We start from the raw sequence: 25,113 nt of genomic DNA on the forward strand, positions 1-25,113 counted from the left end.
AAAAAAAAACCACTTTCATCAGTAGTTAGTTTGCATTTATTCACACAAAACATAATACATTTCTTCAATAAGGCAACACAATACTGTATATACATACAATGACTCATATGTATACCATGTTTTAAATTTATGTTACTTTGTCATTCTTTACTGTCACTACCAAGTGTAAATAAATAGTTTAGCAAGTCATGTAAAAGAGAGCCAGATGCAAAAACCTCAAAGTCAAACTGTACATCCAACGCAATGCTCCTTTACTTCCTGTAATATGTTGTCGTTGCCAACCTGTTTGAGCTGATTTCTGAACACAGCTTAATGGTCCATTTACTTTCTGAAATAAAAAAAGTGTACGGAAGCCCAGAGAGCTCAAAATACTGCAACTTACTTTGGAGCAACTTTAGAAAATATTCATCAAATATTCAAATCTGACAGATTTAGCAAAAATAATAAAAATGATAGCAATTACTCATGCATTAGGATACACAGAGGCCGCTGCAAATACAATGAAAATCTTTTTAGGGATCATTAAATATTGATGAGCATACCGTAGCTTGTTGCTTTTGAAGGTGAAAGATGATGTTAGTGTCATTTAAGTTGTGTCACAGTTTCATATTCTGTTTATATCCAGGTTTCTGCATTTATTCTGACGGCATTTCAGCAGGTGGTTGTTTTCTCACATTGATAAATGCTGAAAAATCTTTTAGTAGTTTGCCTGCGTTCTTGCGTTTTCATTAGTTGCCTCGAATTGAACTCTTTGGCTCACCGTAACACTAACCAGCGAAATCAACCCGTTAATCCTTCAGCATCGGTCAAAAAACAACAAACAAAAAACAACAAGAAAAAATCTCAAATGTAAACCTCTTCACAAGCTGACATCATAAGAAGTTGCTGGAGTTGGTGTCCTAAATTATGTGATGTGTTTTCAGTGTGACGTGAGCATGCTGAATGTACCCCACCCACTGACGTGAAGTGAAAATGCCACTGTTAGTTCCCATTCTCTTCAAGACTGACAAAATTGTACGATCAGTTACAAAAATATAATTCTACTCTGCATTAACAAATGACACAAGTAATTAGTTCTGGTTCAGAAGACAAAGTTTTGAACCAGAAACTATGTGGAAATTAGAAAATGACATCAAGCAACAATACTGTAATTATTACCACTGTGTACAAAGCACACACAATGCCGCACACTTCACTATGATATATGAGCAGTACTAGATGCCGCTCTGTTTTAGTCTCCTTCTGTGCACTTGATTGTGTTTTATGTCCTCTTGTTTTTCCTGCTTGCCTTTGCACTGCTTGATAAAAAGTTGGAAATCAAAGCTCCAAATGCTGATTAATTCATGACTTATATGTTCACACTTTTTTAACACTCTGTAGGATGAACTTTCCAAATAAAGTTCTTAATAACTGTATGTATTTACTGCATTAACAGTAAATCAATAAACTATTTATAATAAATTATAATGGAGCTGTAGCTGATTTAAGTCAGTATGCAAGTGTTGACTAAAGTCTTTGTCACCAACTAGGAAACTGAAAACATTTAGCAACACAGTATAACATAAGTGTTAGCCTAGATAATCCGATAGTTTCAACATAATACACACTAAATGTAAACAGTAATTGGAGGATTTATAATCCACTTTGTACAATACTGTTTGAAAGTCTTAGAGCACTTGTTTTTTTATATTGCAATATGGGAAAGAAGTGATTTAAAACCTGTGCAAACATACATGGAAATTCATCATGTAAGGCAAAAACAGGGTTTGTACAATTCTAACAAGCTTTAAAGTCAATATTTGGTATGATCACCTTTATTCTTTTACACTGTATGAAATCTCTTAGAAATTCTTACTGGTAATTTCTTTAAGTATGCTTCAGTAATAGTTCTCCAGGCTTCATGAAGGTAATTCAAAGTTCTGGTTGGATGTTGGCTGGTTTTTGTTTCATTATCTTTCACAATGATCCCACAGGGCTTTAATAATGCTGAGGTCCAGACTCTGGGTAGGCCAATCCATGACTGATAGTGTTTCACAGGGTTTTTTCCATTAAAGTTTTTTCCATCAAAGCTTTTACTGCATTGGCAGTGTGTTTGGGATCAATGTAATAATGAAAAATGAGTCAAATCAGGTACTTTCCAGATGGTACTGCATGGTGGATCAAAATCTGACGGTACTTTTCTCCACTCATGCTTCAGAATTTTTGGATAAGATCCCCAACACTTCACCCATACTCACTGTTGTGTCTTTGTTCTGACCTCAACCATATATAGTGACAAATATTTGAACCACCACTGATTTTCAGTCCAGTTCTTTGGTAATTTGGCATGCCTCAACCTTTTCTCAGCTGCCGTTAAGTTGCTATTGAGGCTTCAGTGAACAGTAGATGGATCAATAGATGTGTGCGGTCTTTGCAGGACTAATTTTTTTAATCTTTATTTCTTACGGGCATGAGTTTCACACATTGTTGATCTGCTGTAGACAGTTTTGGGGTTTTTTTAGGCCTGCCCCTGCTGTTATCCAGTGTCCTTTTAAGAGCGCACACTGTACCATGCTGAAATATGCCAATTTTGGGGGCGAATAGCTTTTTGAGGATAAACATGTTTTTGATTTTTTTTGTTAAGCTGTCTGTTATATGTAGACACAATACTGGTTTATCCCTTGAGTTAGGACTTAGTTAATGTTTATGAGTAAATTATTCAAAAGTTGGTGTTAAGTGGCTTCACAAACAACAAGAAAACATTAATTTGAAAATGCTCACATGCAAGAACTGGACTGAAAATTAACAAAAAGACAAAGATAGAAAGGATGGAGAACTATTGCTCAAGACCACTTTAAAAATGACTAGCAAGTCTGGGTCCATATAAAGAAGTGAGGGATGGCTCAAGACTTTTGCACAGTATTGTAACTATTAACATATGTGGACATGAAATAGTATTAGAAGTGTGTTACATTGTGTCTATAAATAATTATTTGCTTATACAACACTTATGAACTCTTCATATGAGCAGATATATAAGCATATCTTAGTGTGTTGTAGTGTTTCATTATCAACATATGAGCGTATGATAAGGCAATGCAGTGACTATGATTGAAAAAAAGTTCACATGATTTATGTCTTTTAATTGTGTTTGATGTCAGGGCTTTGACCCCGACTTTAACAAGCAGCGTGACCTTAAATATAGAGATTTTGCCCTCAGTCTCTCAACATACAAAAACACACACAGACTTAAAAAATCTGCACACACAGACACACACTTACAGACACCTACATTTGGCAAGAAACACTTAAACAATTTCATTAATCCTTTATATGGTAGAGTACGTTCACACTGCGTAACAGGCCTATGAAAAGAGTGTAGTGGTGTGAAGAAAGAAGCAGCATCAATGCTACTCAGTTAACTGAAGCCACAACAGATATACGACTGTGTCATCATGTGTGGAGCTGAAATGGCTGGTTGAATAATTAATCACCCGACACCCTTAAGAAAAAGAAAATGCTTAAATGCAAATATTCCAACTTCCCAAATGTAACCACACGTCAGTTTTCTGGTCTTTTATAATAACATTTTTTAAATTTAGTTACACCTCACCATCTCTTTTCTATATTATCATTTGGACTCTGGAAAGCTATAATTCCTACTGATAAACGTTTTGTCCCATGTATGACAAACAAAACAAAGTGAATAAGGGAACATCGTTACACATTACCTGCTTCTGCTCTATACATCTTACATCTCAAGCTTTCTCACATGTCTAATCCTTTTTAAATTAATCCATTGCATATGAGATATATTAATATTAATAAGACCACGATGAGGAGCACGGTGTGGAAGTGATTACACTGTACTGTACATCTGTACACATGGAGTAGCAGGCAGTATCGGAGTGAACACAGTATTTAAAACTGGCTACTTCGTTCTTAGTTGCCGTGGAAACGGCAAGTGTCTCATGCTTCAAGTTGGACTAAAATGTAAACATTCATTTGTAGATTTTGATCTTTTCATCTGTGTTCATGTCCACCTTTATATGGCAAACAACAAGAAGAGAAAATCTGCAGTCTGCTTGAAACGCTCCGACAGATGAGATTCTCTCATTTCATCTCTTTCAGCTCTTCCGGGAGAACATTTCTCTACCAAACCCTGACTTCTGACCTCTCTATCAGGCGATAAAACATATCTTTCCTATCCAGCGTCACAAACAAGTAAAAGCCTCCAAGGTTCTGAAATGTTTAAAAAAAAAAAAAAAAAAAATCAGCCTTTTCCACATATTCGCTAAATTCATCAAAAAATTGAGCATATTCGTCCTTGACAAACACATGCATGCATTGCAAACACGCACACACGCACGCACACACACATCTCAGCTGTAGTTGTAGGTGAAGTTATATGAGCTAGGCTCCTTTGGCACAGGAGGCGGCGCTTCCGGGATCGTGATGTTCTCAAGGTCGAGGAGGCGGAGCTTCATCTCCATGCTGATGAGAGTATCTAGGTCACTGCGTGTCAGGTCACTGCCCATCTCTCTGCCCAGCAGCGCACACAGCCCATCAGTCCAGATACAATACTGCACATATGGACACACAGAAACATGAAGGTGAAACACAACCAAGTCTATATGAGGGAAAACATCCAAGGAGAGTTTTTTGGTTTTTTATATTAGCTGATTTCTGAAAGCAGCTTTTAGACTTTTAGCTGAAAGTTATACAACGAACACCCGGACCAGCCTCTTACGCTACTTTTGAAATATTTTTTTTGTTTTACAATAATAAAAAAAACCTGCATTAACACCCATTTTATCACATTTTAAAGTCAATATAGACAATGTATTAGCAAACAGCTGACAGTTTACATAAGTGGCAAACACCGAACAACTTGGACTTCATTTGGAAGTGTTTCCATCCACCTGGCAAAAGTAAGTGCAATATTAACTCACATTCTGCTTTACACCAATTGCCAAGGGAAATATCTGGCTCTTTAGCTGCTGTGTTCACCAGCTGGTTGCTAACTTTATCTGTCTGCCGTTTAGTGCTGGGAAGGTAACATACAGCAAATCTGTCAGAGCTTATTCAGCTGCCTGCTGTCGCTGGAAATGAGGATGATGAGAGCTGTGAGACTAAGGCAAATCAGTAGATTTGCTGACTGTAAAACAAAGTAAAGAAGTTAATGATGCTAAAGTGTTCCACAAGGATGTGCAATTCAGGGGGAATTAAAGCTAATTCTTTCCAAGCCCGCCACACAAACAGGAAGAACAGCTGTCGTGTTATCGTGCACATATGAGCTTACCTCGTATTTGTTGGGTGCAACAAAATTAAGTGTTTCATCGGGATCATAGAGGACAGAGAAGGCCAACTCCAGCACCTCCTGAGGGAATCAGCAGGTCAAACAGAGTTTCTACACCGAGCGGCAGCACAGAATTAAAGGGCAGCTATGAGACTAGAATGGCAATTAAAAAGAAAGAAAATGACACTACCTTGTTCTGTTTTAGAGCACTTTTCTCCTTCATATGAGGGCAGTCCTTCCCTGTCACCACAGACTTAATATCAGAGACGGGGACTGGGGAAAAACAGAAGAAACAAACACATAATCATATTCACCTATTAAGGTCAGCCTTGTGACGGACGCGGCGTGCTCCGCTGGTGACAGTGTCATTGTCTGTGTTATGACAGACTTATTATCAGGCAGATGGAACCACTATAGTGTCTTACTCTTGTCACTGAGTAGCTCAAAAGGCACTTCACCCTGAGGTGACTCATCCAAGTCCCCGTAGTGCAGCACTTTGTGATTCAGAGAGAGTCTGCAGAACCAAAACTTTTCTAGATAAAAGAAGGGGACAAGGTGCATAGTTTACAATCAGCGCTCATTCATAAGAGCAAAGCGATTGCTCTGATGCTGTACTGTACCTTGCCTTCGACGGTTGCCCAGTTTACGGAAGCAGCTTCCCTCGCACAGCCGGTTGAGTCGCTGTTGCTTGATGAGCTCTAAGATCTCGGGCTGAATTCTCTCCCGCAACTCACTGCAGCACAAAAACGCAAAGAACACAGTTCGGATATGATTTAAAACTCCTCAAATTCTAGCGACCACAGCAGAGTACACAAGCATCGTGGGAAAGTCCATGTTTTCGTGGGCCCAGTGGCACCTACTGTGACAAACATGGGTTTTAGGACAGAGAATGACTTAAGATTGGACAGTCAGAGCAGTGCAGCTATATGGGTCATGGGTCACTCTAAAACAGTGATCCATGCCTTTATCACAGCTCTGTCTTTGTACATTGGTGAGTGCTCCCTGTCTCGTTTCAAGCTGGTGCAACTGCTGAATTTTAACTGGAACACGGAAGAGTCAGCACATTACTCCTCTTTTATCTTCACTGCTCTGAGTTCATTTTAAAATGAAGCCTGTGCCTCCTTATTGAAGTTCAATAAGGAAGATCTGTAATCACTCATCTGCCTGCTTTCCTGGGTGTTCAGCTGCTAGTCTGTTCTTCATATCACTACCATTTTCCCACGCTATCAATCTCAATACAGACACCATTACTGCAGTCCAATCCTCTTCTTGCCGGGTCTTTCAGCCAATCAGCTTCCACTCTGTGCGTGGAGGTGTAGAGGGAACAAGCCTTTTGCAGGTGCAGCTTTCAAATTGTGGAGTTCGTTGCCACTACACATCGGACCGGCCTCTTCACTGGCCATTTTCAAATTTGCTCCTAAGACGCACCTCCTCTGCTCGGCTTCGAGCCAATTTTTTTCTCCATTTATTAAATATTTTATTATAATGTATTTTTATTCTTATGTTTAGCACTTCAGACAGTGGTTGCTGTTTTTAAAGTGCTTTATAAACAGAGTTGGCTTGTCCACCAGATAAAGACGAAAGAGATGCCTCTTCTGGGAAACACTATGCGAGTGAGGTTTACCTCCAGCACCCTTGACCTTCATTTTGTCATCAGCAGCAACAATGTAAAGCTTCATGGTCATATCTTTAATGCTATCATGTTGACATGTGTCCTAAAATGTCCAAACATGTACACACAACCCAAAGAACTCAAAACTGCCTTCGCCCTGACTTTGCAGTAACGCCAAGTGCAGCAGGTGTTTCTAGGATCAGACACCACAACAGTCTGACAGACTTGCGAAGCAAAGGGGGAAAAAAAAATTACAGCCACATTCTCAAGGCAGGTAATGAGAAAGAAAAGTAGTGTGGACACAAACTGACATGATGGGTGGAGACTGGAAATCATCCTGGCTCATTCGTTCTGACTGCCGCAGACGCAGAATCTCTGAATAGTTGAGGCCTCGCAGCTTAGTCTTCAGCTGGTCTATGGACGACGGTTTCATGGCCAGAGCTCTGGTGATCTGCTCACGGACCACTTGCATCACCTGGTGAGGGTTTAACCAAACATACACACAAAAGACGAGTAAGAAAAGTTGACATACTCTCCCGAATGCTAACATGGGTACAGTACACAGTAGAGTAGTAACACTGGCTTTTAATGAACCCTCATTCCCCAGGGAAGAAGCTAAAACTGCTGACTCAAATATGTTTAAAAGGTATTAATATTTAAAGCACTCTATACACAAAACAGCTTTGTGTATCCCTGTTCATTTCATTAAATGTCTTTCGAGGTAGTAACTGTCATGCATTATTTAATAAACCGAAAACCTTTCAACTGTTTGCTCCAGTGAGCTGCTCGGTCACACATTACAGAACACAGCAGCTACAGTTTTGTGTGTCAGTGTTACGCCTGATGTTCCTCACAGTGATACCTGTCAAACACAGTCCGCTCTGGATGGATGGTGTATTTGGTAATGATGAGCACCTACTGTACTCAACATCACTGCACTTGGTATGACATTTGAGTGCTCGTGTTTACAATCGTACCGTCTCGTTAAATCATCATTTTAGTTAGGTTATGTCAGCGTGGTGACTTTTCCATAATTAGCACTTAATTATTTCAGATTACCACTTGAAAATTAGCTAATGAAGGAAAGTACAGCCATGGCTCATAGACAGGTCTATGTTTTACAAACATTTTTTGCCGACATATTGTACAAAGTAAAATTCTTGACCTAATGATGGAGAGAGAAAAAACTGAGTTAAGGAACTGCCAAAATGATTCGCCAACAGAGAGGAATTCATGTGTTCTTCTGAAAAAAGAGAAAGTCGTGGGGATCACCAAAGTCATGAATATTCACTGTTTGGGTGAATCTGATTACAAAAATCAAAGCACACATTCCTGAACAATTTCTGTTTTTGAGGCAAACCAAGTAGTTAGCATCCACACCAACCACATGGATGAGAGCAGCATCAGCAGCCGAGTCCTGTGATCGACTGGTGGCGTGTACGAAAATGACCTGCTCCGACACTTTCCCATCTACCTCTACTGCTACTATCAAATAAAGACAAAACACAAACAGACATTCTGCTTCTTCTTTATTTCCCTCCATTGCTGAGTATTTCTAGCTTGAATGCAGTGCACCAGCACTTTGAAGTGACATTGTTCAAAACACAAACTCACTCAGTAGGGTTGACAACCAACACAATATTAATTATATTATATAACAAGACTGTGGTCAAGCTACTACGTTTTTATTATTGTAGAGAGCGATACAAAAAACACATTAATATTCTTATCTACCAACTTAATGTATTTGAATACGTATGACTGAATTAATCCAGTATTGTAACTTGAAGCTGTGTCGTGTAGAGCAGTGTCGGGTAGCAGTGCAGAGTCCAAGGTGCATGATTACAGGTGAGGACGAGAGAGTGTGGAGTTACTCTACTTCAAAGAAAGTTTTACCATGAAAATAATCAGTCTAAAGGGACTGGAAATAGATCAGATTTCTCCCATATTAGTTTGCCTTCATTTTCACATGATCAGATCAAATGATCGGCACGGTGATATCTTAAAGACTTTACAATAACATATTAGCCAAAAGAAAGCACTCTAGTCTCAGAGCTCAGATTTACTTGTGTTTCTTTGAGTTTCTAGCAGTAGAATAGGAAATACAAATAGAAGGGGAGGCAGAGCCTCAGGAGTCACACACTCTCTCTACTCCACAACACAGATAAATAAAGTTAAATTTACGTAAATATAATTAAACATGTATTTTAAACTAAACCCAGAGAATTCCATTTCAATTATTCCCAGGAACTTCAAACAATCTGACTATATTATCTGTGTTTAGTTTAATTACACACAATTAACTATACTAATAGTTCACAGAGTTTGAAAAGGTAGTATTTGGGGTTTGTAATGGCTGTCATATAAGTGGCTCTACGAAAAGGCTTGCACCATTACACCATCCATCTATAAACCAATCAATCAATCACATGGTCTAACATGTGGCAGTATGGTTTATACTATTTCAAATGATATAAAAGGTTGTCTAGGGTGGAAATGTTGACATGTAAATGTGTTGTGTATGTTAATATCTGACCTTGTTGAAGTCCTCAGCTGTGGCTCTCATCTCCTTCCAAGTTTTATTAAGCAGCTGGATGCAGACACAGAAAAACTCCTCCCATGCCCGGTCATGGGTGAAGAACATGGGATGATAATCGTTGCAGCCCTCATTAGCTACACAGAAGAAAAGATTTCTAAATGAAAAACATGAAGCATGAGGGAGACACACTTCTTCCATATCACACCATTTTGCAATCGAGGAGCAAGTTCAATATCAAATTTAACAAAAATGTAAAAAAAACATTAAGGGATAGAGTGACACTGAAATACAACAGCAACATATGCAAAGCTGCTTACGCAGTTCTCCAACTTGGAGTATCTCACACAGCATTCGAGTAAGTTCGATGGCACAGCGACCAAAAGGACACTCGTGTTTATCTTCTCGGCTGCTGTTCTCCAGAACAATCTGTCATGAGTAGGGAAACGTGTTAACGTGTTGTGGAAGACTTTGGTGGCTCTGTAAACTCGGCAAAGTCATGCATGAGACCAGCACTGACCCTGATGTACGTGTCCTGGTGAACTTTGGCTAGATACAGCATGTTGTCCAGAGCCAGCATCCCTGGTGGCGTCTGGGTAAAGTCCATAGCTGGGTTCACGTGGTTCTGCATTTTAAATAGAGATAATGTGAGTGAAGAGACAGAAAGAATTGCACCAAACTGGGTCGATTTCAACCTCCAGATCATTCCAGAAGAAACTGAAATCTCTAGCGGAGACTCACAGTGAAGCCCAGCATCTTGTAATCCTTGGTGTACATGGCCTTTCTTTTCTCTGTGCCAGTGGGGTCGTTTTCTCCATCGAAGGCAATTCTGCGTAGCTCAAAAATGATGTCTCTCTGAGCCTGTGAGAGAAAAAATAACATGTTTGGAGCATATTAGCATAAACAGGAACACACAGCTGCAAAGGAATGAAATGAAAAAGGCAAAAAGGCTAAGTCAATCGGCAGAGAGTGAATGGCTGTAAACAAGCAGTGGAAAAAAATACAGGAAAACTTTAATTTTCTGGTCCACTTGTTACACTTAAAGCAGCTCTGACAGTGCACACGTCACTGGTTGCTTCTTTAAACATGCTCCAGACGATCAGATTACTTTACATTCAAATCACACAAACCACTGCATAGCAACATGGAAATGAGCACAAAATTCATTATTCCACTTTTTTACCTGGTCATTGGGATCCATTTTTGTCATCATCCGTTCTTCCAAAAGGTTAAAAGTCAACACCTGCAGCACATATAACTGATGTGCCATTTCTGCTTTGATTGGTCGATTTCCTCTGATGACGTGCTGGAAAGGAGGAGCAGAGGGATTTTAGCTGAGCCTTTATGATGGCTGCAAATTTGTAAACAAGCAGCATATCATATGAAGCAGAACAAACCAAAGCTACTGATGGAATATAACAAAAATGAATTGTATTATTTTTCTAATTAGAAGCAAGATAAGCACCATGATTACAATTTGTCTGAAATAACAATAAAAAATAAAATAGCACAGACATTTATCTAGTGGATAACCAGGTCACACTAACAGTGCATGAAAGAGCACAATGGTGGAGCTGCTCTAGGACATTTCCTTATTCCAGGAGGCTTGAGTGCAGCACTTCCTAACTTGCAGCCATTTGCAGCCAGTTCAACCAGGCGCTTTCAGACAAATGCCAAAAGGAATCATTTTCAGAGGAGATTTTGTTCCACTTCATAGACTTGGCCCCATATCACATTTGCTGGTTCTGTGTCACAGCCCTGCAAGTGAGTAAAGCTTTCCAGTTTCCAAATTGTGACCAGCTCTTTGTTCAAGGGTCGAAACAATCACCAAACGCCAACACTGTAAAGTCTCAAAGGAGGATGAAAGCAAGTATTGTGTATCACCAAGGTTTTCGGGAGTTTTATTGGAAATAGTTCCTGACACTTTCAATGGGAATTGTTTAAAGTACTTGGAAAGCTTAACAGCCATCAAATGAAAGCTCTGCTACGTTTTAGTGTCTGAGTTTCAGACTTGATACTCACATTGAGGATGATGGAGCGCAGGTGTTTCTGAGCCAAAGAGCTTGCCATTTCCTGAGGGTAAAGACAGGCATTACTCCACAAAAATCAATTTAGGAAAGATGATTTACTACAAACTAGAATCGCACCCAATGATAATTTTACTGACATCGACCTATGGATAAATGAGAAATAATCTAAAGCTAGATTTTGATCTATGCTTTAAACCATTTGCCTTCGCACCTTCTGTAAAATATCTCACAGTCGGTGACAAGTCTGTCTGCTGGTGCAGCAAGCTATGGTTCTGGCTTAATTTGAGGGTTTATGCAGCGGCTTTCCATGACACAGAAAGGATCAGACAGTGAAAGAGAGGTGGAAAAGATGATATGAGCTAAAGAGGGATGTGTACTCACGGTGAGGTGCTGCTCCAGCGGGTTAGTATACTCCTCCTACAGGTTCAGAGTGGGAGGAGTAGTGTGGGTGTAACAGTAATGGAAATAAAACGTGCACGCACATGGACCATGTGATACATCACCGTCACAGCATGCAACGAAATAAGAACATGAAACAGCATCAAATAAAAATCAGCAGTCACACATCACCTAATGCACCAGACGTAAAGTACGTTTATAAACCATCACCCACGGCAGGATTTATCAACCCACAGAGTAGCAGGATGATGCTTAGAACTACCGTTAAACATGCAAATCACTGAGGCTTACTGGCTGCTCTCATGTGTGTACTGTAAACATGTTAGTCTCTTCTGATTCCTCCCTGCCTCTCTTCTTTTATAAGAAAAAAGAAAAACATCGAAAACTGATGCGGAGAGATCTATATATCTAAAAGCTGAGGTGCTACTTTATGCGTATTTGCTAAATGAGGTGAAAACTGGCATTTAGACGGTAATTACTGTAATGCCACAGCGCGAGCTAAACACAGGATGCATTTCTGCTGTTTCTCTAAGTATAATCACTTCGCCCTCCAGTGGTCAACAACAGCAACTGGAGATAAATGAACATTAAAAGCCCTTTGCATACCGTTTCCTGTTACGGCAAAAACAAAACTGGTGCACTTCACAGTAAATTAAGGAAAATACTTTATCTTGAGATTAAATATAATTGAGTGTACACTTGAATTTTTTAGAACTTTAAAGCTGAATGAGGACTGAGGATTTTAGCACCTTTGCATTTGGGAAACTTTAAGTATAAACCAGGTGTTGCAAATCTGCAGCTGCACAGCCTTAGTAACAATTAAAATCACTAAATCTAAAAATAACTAAAAATGTAATATTAAAAAATGTAAGGTGTCATGTTTTGCTGTTGAAAAATCCTTTAAAAAATGTAAACAGATATAGTCAATTTGTGTAAATGGAGGGTTTGTACTAACAGAGGACAGCAACAAGTAATATTTTTTTTTAGTTTTATCTAAATTCTTTGGCTTAGTTAAAACATTTTAATTGAGAGTTGTAACTCAGGAAGTAAAGCAAGTTGTTTAACTAATTGGAAGGCCTGAGGTGTGATCCCCAGCTCCTCTAGTATGCATCTCAAAGTACCCCAAATTGCCCAATTGAGTGTGTGACTGTTAGGTTAAGATCATGAATGCGTTTTTGAGACTGCCTGTAGTTAGAAAGTGTTTTGCTCAAACCGAGTAGAAAACGTCTACATACTGTAAGTACTACTACATTTATTATAGGACATTATTTCAAGAAATGTTGTGTTTTCTATGTTACAATACAATTTCTGGCATAAACTGCAAATCAAAGTTTACATGGAGAACAATAATTTAGAAAAGCACACAACTGCATGTAAGGTGTATTAAACAAGGTTAAACTCTGAAGCATGCTGGAGTTAGGAGAGAGAGGACGGATGGCGGTGACAGGTGGGACAGAAACACTTCCATCTTCGGTATTTGTACATTTATCTGAACAACAAAAATACTCGAGATTCAATTTGTTTTTGTTCGAATCTCCTTGAATCAACTTAAAAACTGAAAATAGAAATAGAAATGCAATGTAATGTGATGTGATATATTACACATGAATAACATTGGGAACAGTCCTTAAATGGAAAGAAGCTGCTTTCTTAAAACTCATTGTTTTCTGTTTTCTGCCTTCTTTTTCTAAAAGACGCAAACAACCATCAGTCGCTTGCAGATGGGTGGCCAGTTAACCTCACTGAGCTGCTCTGGAAAAACTACAGCAAAACAAATGTACAAACTTCAAAGGAAAGTATCTGGAGTGAGACTGTCATTGCAGCGATGGCTGAATCCACAGCGTGACAGCTGGCAGACAGACGTCTGTTCGTGAAATTAGCTTTAATTGGCCTACTGGTGCGCACATTAGAAACCACGGTGAGCCACTGTCATGAGGTCTCTGACACCACAAATGTTATGAATCAATGTCTATTATGTAGACATATGTTTCTTTAGGATGAAATATGAAGATTTAATATTAGTATATCAGTTAGGTCTGTTAGGTCGGTCCTTGTCTCTGTGCTGTTAGTGCAGTGCACCGACCTGCCGTCTGTCCTCTGGTGCCTTCAGGAAGAGAGCATTGATGAGAGCGATGGCGTACGTCTGGATCTCCTGGTTTGACCTGAAGGAATATCCAGCAGCGCAACAACCAGTTAGAAGTAGCATGCTCTGCAAATCTCCACACAGGAACAAAACTACAGGCTAACTGCATAAAAAAATAGTCTAATTACCATTAAAACAAACACCTGGGATGGGTGCAGGATTTTTAGAAGCGTCTTCTTTGCACCAGTCTTTAGTTTTGCTATGTGACATTTTTCTAAACTTTGGCTTTACTCCAATAAAAAGACCAAAACCAACTTTGAGTTTATCGTAACAGAAAATGCTTTTTGATCTTATACCTAATATTATTAGTGAGGCATATATGATGTGGATATGTACATAGGAGGGATAATGGATATACTGGACAAAGTATGATGACTATGGAGCTGCCAGGCAGGAGGAAAAGAGAAAGAGCACAGAGAAGATTCATGAAAGAAGTGAAGGAGGACATGCAGAGGGTTGGTGTGAGAGAGGAGGATGAGACAGGGGTGACATGGAGGCAGATGATGCGCCCCCTAAAGGCAGTATCCAAAAGAAGAAGATTCATTTTCATTATTTCATAGGGCTCCACTGTTGTTCATAACACAAAATGTATCATCATTATAACTAGCACAGAGATTTGATTTGATTTTGCGAGTGACTCATATGTAGTCGTGCTGCTGTGAAAACTCAGAGCAGGCATGTCAAACTCATTTTACATCGTGGGCCACATACAGCCCACTTTGATCCTAAATGGGCCAGAACAGTGAAATTCCCCATCCTGTCAGTGAAAATACGTTTATCTACACATTTAATCCCTGAGATATATGTAAGAAACAGAATTAAGCCCAAGTGTTTGGGGTTAAATTGTGAGAACAGTAATAATGGCCATGGAGCAGGTTTTTATCAGTAGGAAAAGCTGTAAAACATATGAAAATCTATGCTCTCTTTGCCTTCTTCTTAAGTGAAAGGTCTGCATCGGGACAATTCTGGGCCCCGGGCCTTATGTTTGACACTTGTACACTTGAGCAAACAGAGCAAATTAACTACTTAATGTCACCACTAACATTCACACCAGGCATTCCTTCATCTGATTATAACGAAACTGGCAGCCTGATACATGCAGTAAAAGTAGTTTCCATCACCACTATGCGTCAGGTTCTTGGTTAGGAGTTCTTTGAGTTTTGGTTAGTTTGGTTGGTTCATGGTGTTTTCAGCATTACTTACTGCGTGATTCTTCAGCTGTTTTCCTTCCTCTGTGTTCCCTGACCCCCTCCCCCAATTAGTCACCCTGCCCACCCTGTGTATTCAGGTTGTATGCTTTCTCCATGTCCTGTGTTCGACCCCCTTTTGGGGGGTTTTGTGTCCTCCTAACTTGTTGGTTTTGATCTTTTCATGGGAGTTCTCAGCAACAACAAAAATCTTATAACAGCAATGCTGTTTGATTGGAATCGCCTGTGCACCCATACCCATCCACATAAACAGAAACAGAAACAAAACTCACAGCAACTTTTTCTATCCAGTCACCCCACACTCCTATACCCTCCACTTTCCCCCATTTCAGAGCGCAGGAAGCCCCTGTGCGTGTGTGTGTGCTCACACTTGCAAGTGCCCGATGAGCTGTCCCACGGTGATCTCCTGTGCCACCCGATGGTAGAGGCTATGGCTGTTCAGAACCATGCTCTCGAGGATGGCCAAGGAGCGCTGCAGGATGGACACGTCCACCATCGGCTGGTTGACGTAGCCCGCAATCTAAGTGAGCACAGAGAAAACCCGTTAACACAGAGAAACAAATTTTGTTTCTTTGTTTCATTTCTTGGTTTATTTGGTGCATTTGGATAAAAATTTAGTAGAATATTTTTATCCAGTACAAAGACAACAAAATCAAGAGTTCTGCAAAATTCTCCCAAGTGGCTGCCAAGGCTTGGATGAAGTTTTCCAGAGAAAACTATTTACATAAACACAGAATGAGCTCCAAATTATGTGAGTAGTTGCTCAGCAACAGTACCCACACATTTCCGGCATTTGTGTAGAAAAAGAGGTCAAAGAAAGAAGAACTTGAAGTTTAGTTTTGTTTTCTTAAAGTGGAAAGTTGTACAGTGGTGTTTCACTGAAATGAAAAATGTGTCCTATGAATTGTTCTTTTGTTGGAAGAAGTACCTGCTTGATGAAGGACAATGAGATAAGGTCCCAGGACACAATGCCATGATCCATTAGTTCGAGGAAGGCAGTGAGAGTGAAGGCCAACATTTCACCAAAGCTGAAGGGAATGAAGTACAGTCAGGGCAGGCCTTTCAGATCACACGTTAACATTTAGATTAACTTTACAGAAATCCTGATACGAGGGCAGACTTTAAAAAGCCAAAACTTATCTTTTTGACTAAGTGGCTTTATTTGACCTCCACAAGTAATCCAACTGTAGTATATAAATAAAATCACTAAATGAATGTGAACTGAGCTTAAAAGTGCAAGTAGTGGATTTAGAGGGAAGCAGCAAAAGTAAAGGAAACTGATGTTCTTTAAAAATTGCTAATAGCCTTAGCAGTTTACAGCACTGCCATTAAGCAATGCCAAGCTTTGCAAATTCAACAAAGATGATACAACACACAGTCAGATGCACCTATGGTATCAATTTCAAAATCTTACATCACCTCCTTCACAAGTATCAAGTAGTATAAGCTTTTCAGAAAACCTGACCTCTGACCTTAAGAACAAGGTCACCAATGGTATCAGTTTGAATGGCTGAGGGGTAAAGAAACTCACTGAGTGCCGCTCTCCACAAGACGAGCCAGCGTCCCAATGCCTTCCATGTTGATGAACTCTGCAGCAAAGGTTGGATCTGCAGAGAGCTTGGCGAGCTCCTTCAGAGCCTCGAGGCGAGCATCGATGCCATGGGACTGGATCCTCTCCAGGAGCTGGCGAGCAGCACGAGCCTGTCAGAGACAAACACGATCAATCAGTGTCATGATACCTTCATCACCTTGTCCAGGTCACTGAATTTACTGTAAACATATATGGAGAAACTTATAGCCCATGTGGAATAATACATTTTAATAATTTTCTATTAGCTACAATAGCAAATGTTAATGTGATCTTTTATGAGACCAGTGTCTTATAAACTGCAAGATATATACACTAACCTTTTTTTTTTTAGGTACACCTTGCTTTTATTATATAACTAAAGATCAGCGGTTTCTGAAATACTCAAAACAGGCCTGTCGAGCACCAACAACCACGCCTCATCCAAAGTCACTTAAATCATTTTTCTTCCCCATGCTGATGCTTCATTTGAACTTCAGCAGGTCATCTTCACCATGTCTACATGTGTGAATACACAGAGTTGCTGCCACGTGATTGGCTGATTTAATGTTTGTAGTAATGGCTATTATTGTTAACAGTGAGTGCACCTTATAAGACATGCAAAACATAAGCATTTAATATATTTTTGTATTTATTTTGTCACACAAGAGAGCGCTTCTCCAGCAAATGTATAGCTATGGCACTTTCAATGCCACATTTTTCACTTACAGGAGAAATTGCTAATCGAAGAATGGTCCCATTCTTGATGTCGCCACGACTCTGAAAGGATTACAACAGAGTTCAGTATCAATTCATAAAGTCCTCATCTCAAGGTTAGGAAGAAAACAATGAAGCTCACCTGCTCAGTGATATAAAGCTGAGGACCATCAGCATAACGCAGGGCAAACTGCTCTGAGCCAGACAAAGACCAGCTGGAGACAAAAGCAGAGAGAAAATGTTTGCTAAAGAATTAATATCCAATATCAGTTTTGAATACTAGGAAAATAAAGAAGAAAATTAGTAGAACACACTGTAGAAATGTAATGCAATGCAGCATACTCTGGTATGCATGAACAAAAGGTTGCTCGAAGTCAGATTGTTGCCTTCAGCAGTTGTATTTACACGAGCAGCAAACACGAGAGGCTGTGGAGGAGAATCACTCAGTGGGTGTTTACAGTAAAGTGCAAAGAATTTTCTGTTTCAGATGGTAAAAGGAGGCAGTGGGTAGATGGAGCCAGGCTAAGAGCTGGATGGGTGGGATAGAATCTGTAATAGCCATCACTTAGGTGCAAAAAAGTCCAAACACAACAATGGGGGTTAGAAAGAGGTGAGTCGGGTTATGTGTGGTGTTACAGCACTAAGTGTGGTCATCATAAGCATTTTCTCATGTTTAGCTTTTCCACATAGACTTTCATGACGCAGATCTAAGAGAATGACATGTCTCATCTTTTTTCTGGGCTTTCACTGCTTCTTACAGTTTAGTTAGTTAACTAATGTGCTCCTTAGATCTTCCATTTGATTGAGCTATCTGTAATAAAGCTTTCAGTATTATAATTACATTCTACTAATCACCAAAGTCTAGTTCATTATAGCTACCACTTTAGAAACTAAATAAATCTCAAATATTTTAAGTAATCCTGCAGAACATACCTTTGGAAACAATTAAAACATACAGGAGTAATACTTACCCATCACATACTTCCCGAATTATTGAGGACAAAGGTCTTTTCTGCAAAGAGGGGAAAGAAACTTACAGACTTGAAAAATTCAACATTAAAGGACTTAAAGGAATCATGAATCATCACTCCTCACATGGCACTATCTATCAAATCTGCCAGTTGGGGTACTTTCGTATTTTGCATACATGAAATTTTCACATTAAAGCCGCACATAATTTCCTCCCCTTTGTTATTCCCCTTCCTGTTATGCGCTTCGTTTATTCTTCACTCAACTCTTTACAGCCCACGCATGTTTATACACCTCTCTGCATTTAATCATTAGTTATTATAAATCTCTGGCTCTCTTCCAGTGTGTCTTTTGGCCCGTCTTCCTCCCCTCACCTCCCAACCACTCATGACACATGGCCACCCCTCCACGAGCCCAGTTCTGCTGGAAGTTTCTTCCTGTTAAAAATGAGTTTTTCCTTCCCACTATTGCCAAGTGCTTTCTCATAGGGAGTCATCTGATTGTTGGGATTCTCTCTCTGTTCCTGTAGGGTTTTTACATTATAACATAAAGAGCCTTGAGGCGACCCGTTGTTGTGGCACTACATAAATAAAACTGAACTGAATTGAATGATTCACTGTAATAGCTAGAGGAAGATAAGTTCTTAGAGGCATTGTGAGGATTTATGTCATTTGTCGTACTCATGCATACCTGGTCCATCTCTATTAGCTGAGCATTGGCACCAGGCCATTCAATAGCCACCTTCACGATGTCAGATGGGGGAGGCATGGCCGTGTTTTTGTTAGCACCCTGTAGAAAAAAAAGGAAAATAAATAACACCAGTCATTCAGAGACTTTCTGAACCACTACATTTAAATGTTACTCTTCAAATAAATGATGATTAAAAATACAAAGAACTGCCTTACTGAGCTATGTGGCTCAAGAGTCAGACAATGAGAATATTAGTATGAATCTAGGGTTGTACATCACCTAACTGATAACTGTTGAAAGCGTCAGTCGCTGTCACAGCTCTGCTGCATAAACCTCTGTGTCAGCTCCCCTGTGAACATAGAAAAACACAGCCTGGTCATGCAGACCCAAAAGCTCAATTCGCTCAGTTGCTGCATTTTCTCTTCAGTGAACTGAATCTGTCAGAGAACAGATCAATAAGCATGACTGTTTCACAAAACCACCCACACAAACACACACACACAGTCACATAAATATCTCGGCTGGGTCAAGCTTTCTGCCAGCTGAGTCTGGTCTGCTGAATTATGTTCACCCTTGACATATCTGCATATTATTTGCAAAGCATAACCTAATTACCTTCATTTCCAGCTCGCTCTGCACCCTCTATGCAAAAACATTATTACACCGGTAAATTATTACAGTTTAGTTATTACTGAAAACGTCTCTTTTATTTCCTTTTCACATTTTGTATTTTGGCAATGAAGAAGTAAAGATAAATAGAGCTTGTACGAATCCAAAAACTGTGTGGAAAATGGTTATTAATTGGAACAATATGGGCTGTTACCTTCTGGCCATCTGCTCCGTTTGAACTCAAATTCCTTTATAACGCTCAGTCTCGTGTAGCCTAATTCAGTTTTTATAACTGTTCTGACTTTTATTTGCACTCTTGTTTAGTCAGGCCTCACCTTTAACACCTAATTTCAGCAGAACACCGACGCTTATTAAACATATTTTTCACGATCTGCAACAGAAAAAGCTTGACGATACAAAAGCAGGAAGAGCACAGCAGGGACCGGTCTTTGGCAACACACCGATATCCCCCTCTGCTCAGACACGAGGCGAGCAGGAAAAGCCGTCTGATTGGGAGACAGCTGTAAAGAAAAGAAACACTGCTGTTTCCCAAATGGCTCTTTGCATTCAGGGTGCTTTCAGGATACAAAGCGCTTTGTAAAGCTCAGCTACTCATTTGCGAAGTAAAGCACTGCCCTACTGTTACACGGGAGACAAACCTTTGTGAAACGAACTGAACCAACAACTGTATTCCCTAGAGATTTACCAGCATAGTGATATTTCCAGCACAGTCTTTCTGAAGAGTTTGAATGTTTGTTCTATAAATACGTTTGCCTGCCATTTTATATGATCAGTGGATGTGATGTCTGACACCGTGCTCCTTTGATCAGTCACGAAATAAAGCAGTTTGTTCTTGAGTTTAAGTTCATTCTTTAGAGAATGCAGCCTGAGCTGTCAGTATAACTTTAAATAATTAGCATGCACAAATCCTTTCATCTTTGGACCAGGGGATCACTCAACTGTGATAGTGTCAGAACACAGCTTAACAGACTGATGCACAGCATTAACATTTACATCAAGTAAACAAGTTATCAGTGGAGTCTGAAAATACCACTGAGTGAATTATGCCTAAAATAAATATTGATTATGATGAAGAAAGAGGAAAAATTAATAATACATGACAGAATACTGGTTTTGCAGACTGTCCATTATATAATCTCTGATCTCTAATATCTGCTAAAAGGCCTGTTCTCTTACAAAGAAAATATAGTAAAAACATTTTCCACATGTTCTTGTACTGATGTACAGCACTAGAGTTGGACCAGTAATCTGGCATACCGGGCATTTTCCTGGTGGGCCGACGCACTTTTGGGATGCGCCGACAACAATCCATTTGTTCATTTTTATTACTGACACTGGATCTCCCAGTCAAATCTCTTAACACGACCAGCTCTTCCCCTACTGTCGCTGTGTGCTCACGCAGCTTGTAGAAAAAGTTTTGTGTGGAAGAAGTGGCGATGGTGGAGCTGAGAGAAGACAATAAAAAGAAACTAATAATAGATACAGCAAATTAACTGCTGCTAGCACCAGCTGTGGAGAAGTGAGGAAGAGACAAGGAAAATTCAATTAACGTGGTAAGAAAATACATAGAGGGACATATTTAGAAAGGGAGAGACTCAAGGATTCGGGTAAAATGACCATGAGCCACTACTAATAGCTAAAGCGTAGCTTTTAATTATTGTCACATGCTGCAATACGACTGCTTCAATATCCATAATCAAACTTATGCCATCGGCCAGGGATGATTTTTTGTCCCAGTCCAGCCTCCAGCCCTATTCAGCAATGACATGTGGCTAAATATCTGCACAAACAAAAAGTATCTGTTACTATAAACCAGGGGTCTCAAACTTGTGGCCCGCATATTGACGTTATCTATGACCACATCTCAAAAGTGCTCTATTGGACTGAGACTGTGGAGGCCATTTGAGTAAAGTGGGCTCATTCTCATGTTCAAGAAACCGGTTTCTTGAACTGCTTCTAGTTTATCCTGCTTGAAGCAGTCATCAGTATGTGGATACACTGTGGTGATAAAGTGATGGACATGGTCACCAACAATTCTCAAGTAGGCAAAAAATATCTCCCATTCTATCACACCAGCTTGAACTGTTGATACACAGCAGGATGGATCCCGGCTTTCATGTTGTTTATGCCATTTCTGACCCTACAACCTGAATGTTGCAACAGAAATTATCAGACCAGGCAATGTTTTCCCATCTTCAATTGTTCAATTTTCGTGTGAATTGTAGCGTTAGTTTTCTGTCCTTAGCTGACTGAAGGGGCACTCAGTGTGGTCTTCTGCTGCCAGAACCCATCTGCTTGAAAGTTTGACATGTTGTGTTGCCGTTCAAAGACATTATTCTGCATCTTTACTGTACTTTTAACGAGTTGTAAGTAAGTTACTATTACCTTCCTATCAGCTCAAAACAGTCTGGCCATTCTCCTCTCACATCTAAACTTAATAAAGCATTTTTACCCAGAGAGCTGCCATTCTCTGTAAGCTGCCAGAGATTTTTGTGTAGGACAATTCCAGTATATCAGCAGTTTCTGAGCATTGTTGGTATCATATGGGCTGTCTGACACCAACAATGCTCAAAGTTGTTCACATTTCTTCCCCATTCTCATCCTTGGTTTGAACTTCAGCAGCTCATCTTGACCATGTATACATGTCTAACTGCATGGAGATGCTGCAATGTGATTGGCCAATTAGATATTTATGTTAATAAACAGCTAGGTCAAAAACTGAAACCACAGCCAGTGATGAAACACAACAGAAACATGAGCAATAATGGTTAGTAAAAGAGTCATTTATCATTTTGTAAAAGTAAAATGAGTAATATTTGTTCTTATTTGCTTGTTCCCTGAAAGACAAAGATTACTGTAACTAACCAACTGATATCAGGCATATTTCAGGATACATTTCTGTAAATGTAAGAAGTTACAATGCATTTTTTCAGCCAGAATTTAAAATCAGGTATCCCTTGTGCTTTTCTTACTAAACATATCCAATTATATTCTGTAGACAAGGTTTGTGTTTTTAGTAAATAATCTCCATTGGTGGACAATTGTTATTAATAAGCTCTCTATGGATAGTCTATAGATCTGCGTAACTTAGTCATTCAAGCGAACCAGAGGTGCACTAGAGGTAGGCAGCTTGGTCCAAAAAGTATCAATACCAACACTGGTATTGGTATTGAATTAATAATAGCACAATAGCATCAATACTTTGTTTTTAACCTCTATGTTCAGTATTTTGCCCGCTGAACTGTGTTAAATACATTATTTTGGGGATATTATAAAATATGTCACGGTTTTTGTGTCGAATGTCACATCTATTTTATTTATAGCCCATAGGACATTTAGACATCAGAAGTTGAACCAAAGTCCTTTAGAAACAGACACGTTTACATCACAGGTCCTCATAAAAAATGAAGTGTGTTTTATTTTTTTAACTAATTATTGCAGAAAGTAAAAATCACAGTGGTGATTAAAATGTGCTCAGAATTTGCAAACTGATGGTGATTCACCTCATAAGTGATGACACGTTGCTCTTCCCTACATAAGCTGCATTTCTAAGTTAAAAGTATCGGTATCGGCAGTACTGGCACTGTATTTACTTGTGATCGATACCCTTTACTTTATCCCACAGGACTATGCAGTGACTACACCTGTGTTTCTCCTTCCTCGACATTTCAAAATACCTGCTGGTTTTGTCCATTTCTGGTGACTGTGCACAGAGCAGACATACTGATGAAAAGCGATGGGAACTATTTTCTTTCCACTTTCTGCGGGCCTGTCATCTGGCTGGTGTGACTGGATTCGCGGCTGCCGCGCGCACTGGGAGCTTTTTATTTGGCTGCACGCGCTGTGGTGGTAGCTTAGCAACTACTGCTAAGAAGCTCAAGCCTGAAAAGAAACCCAACAGTGTGGTCGGAGCCTAAATTCAAAAGACTCCCAACTTTTTGTATCCCCCCGGCGCCACCAGCTACTTCTCACCGCGACCCGGATGTTTCTGACGCCATTTTACTGTGGTTTTAAATGTGGTTCGGGGCTCCCATCCAGGCCGGTGGGCATTAAAAAACGGGTTCACACATGAAAAACTGAGAAGCGCCTAACTTTGATGACAGCTAGTTGCCTACTTGATCGTGCGCAGTGGCGCCCCTTCTGGTTATACGATAGCTGCTGTCTCAGGAAAAAAAAACAGCCTTGGTAATTTTTCTTAAAAAAACAAAAACAAAAAACAATTAAGGCAAATTTATCTTCTGGTAGCCCAGAGTGCGATAACAGTCATCCTCTGGCAATTGAGAAGGCTGATGTCTTCTTAGCAGCTCATTCTCAGCCATCATTAATATAACCATCCACGCTTGTTTAATCAGAAACTTAAACTTAAAATGTTTAAAGCGTAATTGTTGGTGATCGATTAGTCAGGATCAGAGCTGTGGTTAACTGAAGCCCACCGACTGGTGCATTGAAAGGCTGCATTTGCAACCTTGTGATGTTTAGCGTAATCAATCACAACTCATGATCGTGTCGTTTCTTTAATTAAACAGCAGCTAACGTCTCTTGCTGTTCTCTGCCTCAGATTAATAGCAAACTTACTCGCTATTACAGTGAGCACCACCGTTATTCCTCAGAAGGCGGCTAGTGTTATTCAATCATCCAGCCCAGCCTGTCCCCGTCTCCTCCTCCATTGCAGTCAGGATACAGCCCGTCACCCGAGCAGAAGATGCTCACCGGCTTCGCCGGAGGGTTTTAACGAGGGGTACTTATCTGCTAATGTCATACTTGGTGCTACTCACCCCGTGTCCTGGCCATCGATGGTGCTCTCGGTATCTCCCTCTGTCCCCAGTGAAATCCTCGTGAAAAGGAGACGCGGTTCCACGCCTTGTAGGCGGGACACCATGTCACCGTCTGCAAATGAGGCAGGCTCCTCATCATTTGTGCACTCTCTATCTGGCGTCTCACTTTAACCCTTACATACTGTTCATATTTCACTGTGTGGTCCGGATAGCTACCGAATGGTTAATTACAGATCAATTTAGAAAAGGATAAATGGTCTGGCTTTAATAAATACATTATAAATCTTTAATAGTAGTTTCAGAGAGCGGGGAGAATGTTTTAAAACCTAAAAGATCCAATTATTCTTGGAGAAGACCATCTGTTTTTACACAACGTCATGCCCTGTTTTACCCAAGACACGGAAAAAAACAGCCATAATGATTTAAATGGATTTCATTAAAAGTGAAAATAGGAGGAACTTTCTGGAATTGTTGGGATATTTACTTTAAACAAGTACTACAATCTTTAAATGCCATCCTCACTGCTATATCATCAAATCATTTTTTTTAATTCAACATT

The 25,113-nt window shown here is 39.8% G+C and overlaps 1 protein-coding gene across 7 annotated transcripts; it reads right to left on the reverse strand.

Annotated features, from left to right (window-relative positions):
• Positions 1-20: 20 nt before the first annotated feature.
• Positions 21-24,640, reverse strand: LOC146709442 (engulfment and cell motility protein 2). Of its 7 annotated transcripts, none has more exons than XM_085456356.1 (23): positions 24,555-24,640; positions 19,434-19,498; positions 19,150-19,248; positions 18,462-18,502; positions 17,633-17,705; positions 17,503-17,553; positions 16,738-16,907; positions 16,135-16,234; positions 15,575-15,726; positions 13,939-14,017; positions 11,838-11,873; positions 11,449-11,499; positions 10,610-10,732; positions 10,168-10,287; positions 9,947-10,051; positions 9,747-9,855; positions 9,427-9,563; positions 7,202-7,365; positions 5,899-6,011; positions 5,704-5,811; positions 5,469-5,551; positions 5,282-5,359; positions 21-4,562 (listed from the first exon to the last, which is right to left on the reverse strand). In XM_085456356.1, the coding sequence occupies exons 3-23, from the start codon at positions 19,225-19,227 to the stop codon at positions 4,362-4,364; spliced, it is 2,172 nt and encodes a 723-aa protein (XP_085312482.1). In that variant the 5' UTR covers positions 19,228-19,248; positions 19,434-19,498; positions 24,555-24,640; the 3' UTR covers positions 21-4,361. The 7 variants fall into 7 exon arrangements, with proteins under 7 accessions (XP_085312482.1, XP_085312485.1, XP_085312481.1 ...); XM_085456359.1 differs by having other exon boundaries at positions 15,581-15,726; positions 19,429-19,498; XM_085456355.1 differs by having other exon boundaries at positions 19,429-19,498.
• Positions 24,641-25,113: the final 473 nt, after the last annotated feature.

Source organism: Copadichromis virginalis, linkage group LG5 (genome assembly GCF_057382275.1).
Source record: "Copadichromis virginalis isolate Kocher_CV1m ecotype Utaka linkage group LG5, C_Virginalis_male_GT1.1, whole genome shotgun sequence".
Taxonomy (NCBI): Eukaryota; Metazoa; Chordata; class Actinopteri; order Cichliformes; family Cichlidae; genus Copadichromis; species Copadichromis virginalis.

What these genes read in the sequence shown, in the direction of transcription:
- LOC146709442 (XM_085456356.1), bottom strand. Translation starts at nt 19,227, where the DNA reads ATGCCTCCCCCATCTGACATCGTGAAGGTGGCTATTGAATGGCCTGGT. An exon ending in TGCGCTCCATCATCCTCAAT is followed by an intron (nt 10,733 to 11,448) that starts GTGAGTATCAAG and finishes CCTCCTTTCCAG; the next exon opens with CACGTCATCAGAGGAAATCG. An exon ending in CAGCTGAGGACTTCAACAAG is followed by an intron (nt 7,366 to 9,426) that starts GTCAGATATTAA and finishes AACCCTCACCAG; the next exon opens with GTGATGCAAGTGGTCCGTGA.